The 8,705-nt window shown below is 40.0% G+C and overlaps 1 protein-coding gene across 2 annotated transcripts; it reads left to right on the plus strand.

Annotated features, from left to right (window-relative positions):
- Positions 1–2,281: 2,281 nt before the first annotated feature.
- LOC133037917 (uncharacterized) lies at positions 2,282–4,892 on the plus strand. Of its 2 annotated transcripts, XM_061115689.1 has the most exons (4): positions 2,282–3,259; positions 3,349–3,507; positions 3,634–4,019; positions 4,102–4,892. In XM_061115689.1, the coding sequence occupies exons 1-4, from the start codon at positions 2,473–2,475 to the stop codon at positions 4,645–4,647; spliced, it is 1,878 nt and encodes a 625-aa protein (XP_060971672.1). In that variant the 5' UTR covers positions 2,282–2,472; the 3' UTR covers positions 4,648–4,892. The 2 variants fall into 2 exon arrangements, with proteins under 2 accessions (XP_060971672.1, XP_060971671.1); XM_061115688.1 differs by having other exon boundaries at positions 3,349–4,019.
- The last annotated feature ends 3,813 nt before the right edge of the window (positions 4,893–8,705 follow it).

Raw genomic sequence — 8,705 nt, forward strand, 5'->3', positions numbered from 1 at the left:
GCGCCCTCCCATTAGCGTATCACTCAGAGGGTTGATACTCTCGCTCTGCTATGCTAGGGAAGATCGCTATTTTCGTGGGTTAGTTAGGAAACTTAACGTTCTTCTTCCTCCACGCGTCAACCCTAACATTACACTTTAAAACAGGCTTTATTGCGGGTTGGACATTCGAATATGGGTATGACCCAAAAGGCATGGATTGGGCGTGGCCCATGTGAGCCACTGGGCTTATGGGTTCTTTGTTTCTAACTTATATAAGTGGGCTTTGTAAGTACTTCGATCGTTGGGCCTTTTCATTGGGCTTAGAGCAATTTTTGGCCACTACAGTTTGTCCCTTGCTCTTTAAGTTGAGTTATACTCAAATTAAGGAGCATCACCCACAGGCGTGCATGATTGACTCGGAGTGCCTATAGTGTGATTTTAGATCGAGAATAATTGGGCCGGCATAAGTTGTAGTAGTTAGTTTAGATTTAATTGTAAAGGGTTGGACCCTCAAGAATAATTGAAGGCCAAATTTCGTGTATGAATATTTTTTAATATATCTTGTTGTGAACAAGCCATATGTAATTTTATCTTGAGGACCTACTCAATTTTAATCTGTTTAAGGATGCCTCAATTTATAAATATCAGTTTTTAGAAGTCATGTCTAGCTTCTACAATGTATGATGAGGCCTAGTAGTTAGCTTAGTGATATTTTGTACACTGATGGGCGGTCCAAGTCTAGTAGGTGAGCCATGGATGTGTGTTTTGCCTTTTGTCATATTGGATTTAATAGGACAAGAAAAAGTCTTTGATGTGAGTGGAGAGTACGTTGTCAACTTTGATAGATTGATGGACATGTGATAAAAGTTGTATGAAAATAACCAAGCATTGTTATTTCATATTTTATAGGTGGCGTGAATAACAGGGTAATTTTGAAGAGAAAAAAATAGCTCATGTCCATGTGGTCAAGACAACTAGGTAATGTACAAGTACATCTGGTTGTGAAATGACCCACTATGTATATACATATTTTTATGTATGAATTGAATCATCTCACATCAGTAATAAGTGAGTTACTTTTATTGTGTAAGTGCATATATAAGTCGTACCTTTAAAGTGTTATATATGTGCTCTGTAAAGTTGTCCTTTGGAAGATAGCATATAATCTCTAGCTAGGCTTGTCCGCCTTTTTTAGAGATATGTTGGTATGAACCCCATGTTGTGGTCAGAGTAAGCACTATATTGACCTTAGGTTGGTCTGCACATATATTGATTTAAGGATGTCAATCCCTAATTATGGTTGTAATATATAATGAACTTGCACAATGTTGAAGAGTCACATCATTAGTGTAGATATAAAAATTGCAAAGGTTCCTCTACCTATATGTGGAGTGACCAATATGCAAATAAACCATTATAGGTTCTGACTCTAATAACGTGTTGGATGATGGTCAAATTTTTGCAAGTGAGGAAGAGTTTGTTTTTGTACTTTGATAAAGTATTTGTACTCATACATATATACATACTTATTTCAGTTGCTGTCAATTGCCTAATGGTCTGTTTCAACTAAGGCTGTCCATTGAGATTGCTTCTACTTCATGTATATCCATGAGTGAGGGTCTGCCATACTATTATTATATTTACAAGTATTGTATGAACAATAGTGACCATTCCATATATCCAGTGGTGTAACATAGTGTGAATGACAGTGTAAACTAGGTAATGTAGTGCCTCAACTTGTTGTATCTCACTTGAAATAATTTCTCTCTACTATAGAAAATTATTTTCACAGTGAGTGAGATGATCACAAGAGTGTGTGTATATATATACTCATGAGCCACATCAGATTGTGTATATGGCTAACAATGGGTTTAGAGAATGTGTTGCTCTACTAGTATCTTTGAAACTTAGATTTTCATTCCTCTATAGTGTTATTGTTCTACATAAGAGGGTCCAGTAATTTTAACCTGTCACTTTTCTTCTTTTCATTTTCAAGTAGCGTTGTGGAAAGCTTTGGGTGGTGAAAGGCTAGGAAGTCTCCTTCTTGTTGGTAAGTGTTTCTAGCATTCCTTTCATCATTTAAAATGTTGTCGTGTTCTTGGTATTTTTGATGCTCTTGGAATAATATTTGATTTATAAAATAGCTGTGTAGTGTTTGTATATTTTGATTCGAATTTGTAACAAATAATGTGGTTTTTGTGTTTTGAACTTATCCATGACTTTCAAAGTATGACCATAGAAATTTTGTATAAAAGTAACAAGAATTTTTTGATAAGCATAGTGGGTGTGGTATGACCGTAGGATTTTGTATGAGCTTGATGCATAATACGTCCACTAAAATTTTAATAAAAGCATGATGCGTAGCATGGATGTAATGTTTTTATATGACGCGTAGTATGATCGTTGGATATCATAGCATATATATGTTTTGAGTTTTCATAGATCATTAAATTTTGTCTAGTGTTTGTGACCATACTCTTGTTGAGTGGTGAGATGGGATCTTGGGAAAGTGCGACTTCACCATTAATGATTGGGGTTCCTTCTTCTACAGAAGGAGGATCTCATTCAATGTTGGATAGTGATGAAGATATTCCTAATGCTCAACCATTACCTCAAGTCACTTTGGTTGACAGTGATGATGAGGGGGAAGTTTTTGATGAGAATGTATGTAAGATTGATGGAGAGCCTCGAGCTCTTGAGTATGCGATAATGGTACATGATTATGAGGGTCACAAGAATGAGTATGTCGGGCGGTCCCTTCACTTTTTGAGGGACAACCCGAGGTCTAGTATGACTAAGGGTGATATCCTACGCATGCGACATCAATATGAGATTCATTCTTCTATACAAATGCGACTTCCAACTATCGCTGAGCGTCCCGATTGGGATAGTGGCGATTGGGTTTGTATGTATGAATTTCCTTTTAGGATTGGCTTTCGATTCCCTTTCCCTCCATTTGTACAAGAAGTATTGGACTATTATGAGGTAGCTCCTAGCCAACTTATGCCAAATGCTTGGAGGTTATTGTTGGGTATAGAAGTCATAGTTAGAGTGAAGGGTAAGAGGGTTGACCTTGTAGATTTTCAGTCAAGTTATTATCTTAAACAACACGATACAGATAAGGGTCGATTTCTATTCACTCTTAGAGCGAACAAAAAAGCTTGGGTAATGGAGCTGGTTCCGAGCAACAAGAGGGGTTGGAGGAAGAAATATTGTTTTGTCAAAGGTGACCTGTTTGGAACGAGTGATTATGAGGTTCCTACTTCATGGAGAACCTTAAGTGAGTGAGGAGTGTTGGTTTCTTTGTCATTTTTTTATTTGATACTTGATTTGTCTATGAATACTAATTACTTCTCTTTGTCATTGTAGGTAAGGGGCTCACTCGATGTCCTCGAGGGGGGTATTGGTCCAAAGCTCGAGTTAACGACTTGCTCTCTATTCCTTCCGATCAAAGAGCCCATAACAAGCTTCTTGTTTTGGATAAATCTTGTGTTGGAAATTTGTGGAGAGGTGCGCAACGTCAAGAAGGTAGTATTTTTTCACTCAACGTTGTCAAGCGCGTCCCCATCCTTTTGTTGACCCGAGCTTTAGAGAAGGTTAGTGGTCCCTTCTCTTTGATTCGTCATTTAACGGAAGAAGAACGTTTCCTTGCAGACCGTTATTATAAGAGGATGACTTTCAAGGTTTGTGGAGCGGATGATGCTGTCGCTAGGGGTAAGACTAATTTACTTGGAAAGAGGTCTAAGAAGACCACAAGTCATGTTGTGAAACCTCGAGTTCCTGCTAAGGAACATGGAACCGGTAGCTCTCAGTTGCCAGCTGATGGTGTGGTTGCGAATTCTCCACTAAGGGGTGACAACGAGTTGTCTATTGAGGAGAGTATGATCAACCTGTCCATCTCTTCCAACATTTTGGCCTACTCTGACCCTGCTTCTATCGAAGGTCATGTTGAGGCTCTTCTCCATCCGAGAGATGAAGAGCGTTTGAGGGGCATCGGAGTTGCGGGGCGAGCGAATTACGGTGTTTCTACGATTTACCAAGTAAGTTTGGAAAGAATTTGTATGTACGCATATGTAGTTATTTTTGTGTGTTACTCGTGGTAATTCAACTTGTTTTTTGTAGGCTATTCAAGCAGTCCTCTACTTAAGGCGTGACACAATTTCGCTTGATCAAAAGAACAGAGCTTTGAACAAGGAGCATTCTAGACTTAGAAAGGAAGTGGAGAACTTGAAACTGGAAGGAGAGACTACCAAATCATCATATGACAAGCTAAAACAGGATTATTCCTCGTTGAATACTGAGTTGGAGCGTGTGCGTGCCAAACTCAAGGAGGAGGAGGCTAAGTATGTCGCATTGTACCAGGAGGTTGATGATATTTCACTCAAGACTGCCATCAAGACAAGGGGGGAGTTGATGATACAGTATAAGAAAGGGCTCCATCGTGGATGGGACGTCGATGGTGCTATTGCACTTCATGAAGAATATTTGGCTCTTGAGCAAGAGAATGAAATGGATGTTGACGCTCATATCTCTGTGTTTGATGAGGGCGCTGATGCTCATACCTCTGTCCCTAGTACGGGTGTCGACGCTCATACTTCTGTTTCTGGCGGGGGTGGCATTGACGATGTGATGTTCTCCATTGCTGAAGATGGTACCATCGCTCCATAGTGGGTCCTTTAAGTTCTCCCTTTTGTTTACAAGTGACAATTGATTTAAACTTTAGGTCCAATTTGTTTAAAGTATGAACATCGCCATTGTGGCATTAAGTATGTATGCTTAACAATCCTTTTGATGTGCGGACATCCTCTTAGTGATGACCCTTTTGAATTTTATGACGCTTTGATGTATGAACGTTGCTTTTGCGGTGGTGTGACTTATTATCTTAATTTGGTATTAATATTCTTCATTTTTCATTTTGCTAATGTTTTATGTTATTCGGTTGATGTAAATTTTGCATTGATCCATGTACTATATCCCCTAGTCTAAGTCTTAGTGAGGGTCACTAAAACTTAGACTTTGGAACAGCTTGACTGAGTACATCGCACTTGGCTGACCGTAACACTGTTGAGTAAATTTTATATTTAGTTACGATTGAACGCAATTCGGAAGGCTTGAGTTTATAGATGAATAGGTGGGTTGGTCGCGGCCCTTATCACTTAATTTGTGAGTGAATACTTGGGTTGAGTGTAATTCCTATCACTTACTTTATAAGTGAATAGTTGGGTTGAGCGTGGGTTGAGCGTAGCTCCTATTACTTACTTTGTAAGTGAATAGTTGGGTTGAGCGTAGCTCATGTTACTTATTTTATAAGTGAAAAGTTGGGTTGAGCGTAGCTCCTATTACTTACTTTGTAAGTGAATAGTTGGGTTGAGCGTAGCTCATGTCACTTATTTTATAAGTGAAAAGTTGGGTTGAGCGTAGCTCTTATCACTTATTTTATAAGTGAAAAGTTGGGTTGAGCGTAGCTCCTGTTACTTACTTTGTAAGTGAATAGTTGGGTTGAGCGTAGCTCATGTCACTTATTTTATAAGTGAATATTTGGGATGAGCGTAGCTCATGTCACCTATTTTATAAGTGAAAAGTTGGGTTGAGCGTAGCTCATGTCACTTATTTTATAAGTGAATATTTGGGATGAGCGTAGCTCATGTCACCTATTTTATAAGTGAAAAGTTGGGTTGAGCGTAGCTCATATTACTTACTTTTTAAGTGAATTGTTGGGTTGAGCGTAGCTCATGTCACTTATTTTATAAGTGAATATTTGGGATGAGCGTAGCTCATGTCATCTATTTTATAAGTGAAAAGTGGGTTGAGCGTAGCTCCTATTACTTACTTTTTAAGTGAATAGTTGGGTTGAGCGTAGCTCATGTCACTTATTTTATAAGTGAATATTTGGGATGAGCGTAGCTCATGTCACCTATTTTATAAGTGAAAAGTGGGTTGAGCGTAGCTCTTATCACTTATTTTATAAGTGAAAAGTTGGGTTGAGCGTAGCTCCTATTACTTACTTTGTAAGTGAATAGTTGGGTTGAGCGTAGCTCCTATTACTTACTTTGTAAGTGAATAGTTGGGTTGAGCGTAGCTCATGTCACTTATTTTATAAGTGAAAAGTTGGGTTGAGCGTAGCTCTTATCACTTATTTTATAAGTGAATATTTGGGATGAGCGTAGCTCACTTGTTATTACTTTTATTTTACGTTTTTGAGCTCCAAAATATAACAAACACTTAAAACAATTGACACAGGTATTTACGTGGAAACCCTTTCGGGAAAAAACCACGGGCGGAGCATGCGAAAATCCACTATGTAGAATGACAGTGTACAAGGGGGGCATTGTTTTGCCATACATGTGATTAGAAATGGTATTTCTTAAGGTGTATGGCATTCCAGCTATTTCCTATGTTTCTTCCATCTGCTGCTCGAAGTTTGTATGCTCCTTGGCCAACTATCTTTGTAATTTGGTAAGGCCCCTCCCAATTGGGTCCTAACTTGCCTGCTCCTTCTTCCTTCGTGTTTTGGAACACTCGTCGTAGTACCCATTCTCCTTCCTTGAATTATCGGACCCTAATGTTCTTATTGAAATGTTGGGCCACCTTTTGCTGGTATGCTGCTATTCTGATAAGTGCTTGTTCTCTCTTTTCGTCTAACAAATCAAGTTCTGTGTTCATGGTCTGTTGATTTAGATCATCCGTGGAGTGTTCATATCTGATGGTTGGTATTTCGATTTCTGCTGGGATGACCGCTTCAGTTCCATATGTCAATGCAAATGGGGTCTCTCCAGTCGAGGTCTTTGCTGTTGTCCGGTAAGACCACAGTACCCCTGGTAATTCATCTGCCCATCTCCCTTTGGCTTTATCTAGACGTTTTTTGAGTGTGTTGACTATTGTCTTGTTGGTTGATTCTGCTTGTCCGTTTGCTTGAGGGTATCGTGGTGTTGAGAATGATAATTGTATCCCCCATTCTGCACAAAAGCTTTGGAAGTCTTGGCTTATGAACTGTGAACCGTTGTCCGTAACTATCTCCTTTGGAATTCCGAACCTGCATATTATATTTTTCCAGATAAAGTTTTTTACCTCTCGATCTCTAAGTTGTGCGAAGGCTTCAGCTTCTACCCATTTGGTGAAGTAGTCAGTTAAGGCTAGCATGAATACCCTCTGCCCTGGAGCAGTTGGCATCTTGCCTACAATGTCCATCCCCCATCTCATAAATGGCCATGGTGTAAGTGAAGAGTGGAGCTTCTCTGGAGGTAAATGAGATATTTGAGCAAACCTTTGGCACTTGTCGCATTGTTGAACAAAATTATAGGAGTCCGCTCGCATGGTTGGCCAATAGTAGCCTATTGTTAGAGCTTTGTTGCATAAACTCCGATGGCCTGAGTGGTTTCCGCATTCACCTTGATGTAGCTCTTGGAGAATGTAATTGGATTCAGCTGGTAATAGACATCTGAGTAATGGCCCTGAGAATGATCGTCTATAGAGTTTCCCATTGTAGAGTGTAAATCTGGCCACTTTAGCTCTTAGTTTTCTTGACTCGTTCTTGTCATGTGGTAGGGTTCCATCCTCTAGGTACTGCATTATTGGCGTCATCCAGTTGTCTTGTTCATTCATATTTTTTACATCTTCGTTGGGTTTCCATGTCGCTGGCCATTGCATTATCACCACAGGAATGGTGACTCCATCTTTGATTTGAATGGATGAGCCGAGATTAGCAAGAGCGTCGGCGTGGTTGTTCTCTAGTCTCGGCACTTGGTTAATGGTGAATTTTGTGAATCTTGAAATCTTGTCTTGAACAATCTGGAGATAGGATGCCATTTTTGAATCTTTGGCCTGGTATGACCCGTTGAGTTGGTTTACGATAAGTTGAGAATCTGACATGACTTCAATGGTTTTGGCATTCAACTCAATGGATAGATCTAGCCCAGCGATCAACGCCTCGTATTCAGCCTCATTGTTGGTAAGTTTGAAGTCACATCTGATCGCCCGCTGGATAACATCTCCTTGAGGGGAGATAAGGACGATTCCTAGGCCACTCCCCTTACTATTGCTTGATCCATCTACTGCTAGCATCCATGTCGAGTTGGTTTGCTCGTTTAAGCATAATAATTCCTTTTCAGCTTGTACCTGTCCAACACAAGAAAAGTCAGCAATAAAATCTGCCAATACCTGTGACTTGATGGCTGTCCTCGGTTGATATGTTATGTCGTATTCACTGAGCTCAACAGCCCATTTGGTCATGCGTCCAGAAAGTTCCGGTTTGTGTAGAATGCTACGGAGTGGGTATTGGGTTAGCACCACTATAGGATGACACTGGAAATAGGGCCTGAGCTTGCGTCCTGCTGTGACAAGCGCTAAGGCCAATTTTTCCAGCTGAGTGTATCTTGTTTCAGCATCTAGCAATGTCTTCGAAACGTAGTAAATCGGTTGTTGCTTTCCTTCATCTTCTCGAACTAGTGCGGCGCTGACCGCTGCTTCTGAAACTGCCAGATACATGTACAGTGTTTCTCCATCCTTAGGCTTTGCTAGGAGTGGAGGGGAGCTAAGATAGCTCTTGAGTTGTCTTAGCGCTTCTTCGCATTCCTCCGTCCACACAAAGTCTTTGGTCTTTCTAAGAGTTGAAAAGAATAAGTGGCAGCGGTCGGATGACTTTGAAATGAAACGGCTGAGCGCTGCTATCCTTCCGTTGAGACGTTGAATATCTTTGATTGACTTTGGAGATTGTATATTTTGGATTG

This window comes from Cannabis sativa, chromosome 5 (genome assembly GCF_029168945.1).
Source record: "Cannabis sativa cultivar Pink pepper isolate KNU-18-1 chromosome 5, ASM2916894v1, whole genome shotgun sequence".
Taxonomy (NCBI): domain Eukaryota; kingdom Viridiplantae; phylum Streptophyta; class Magnoliopsida; order Rosales; family Cannabaceae; genus Cannabis; species Cannabis sativa.

Excerpts from the sequence above, each read along its gene's own strand:
- LOC133037917 (XM_061115688.1), top strand. The coding sequence starts at position 2,473 with ATGGGATCTTGGGAAAGTGCGACTTCACCATTAATGATTGGGGTTCCT. Across the intron at positions 3,260-3,348 it reads TACTTCATGGAGAACCTTAA|GTAAGGGGCTCACTCGATGT; the intron begins GTGAGTGAGGAG and ends TTGTCATTGTAG. Across the intron at positions 4,020-4,101 it reads GTGTTTCTACGATTTACCAA|GCTATTCAAGCAGTCCTCTA; the intron begins GTAAGTTTGGAA and ends TGTTTTTTGTAG.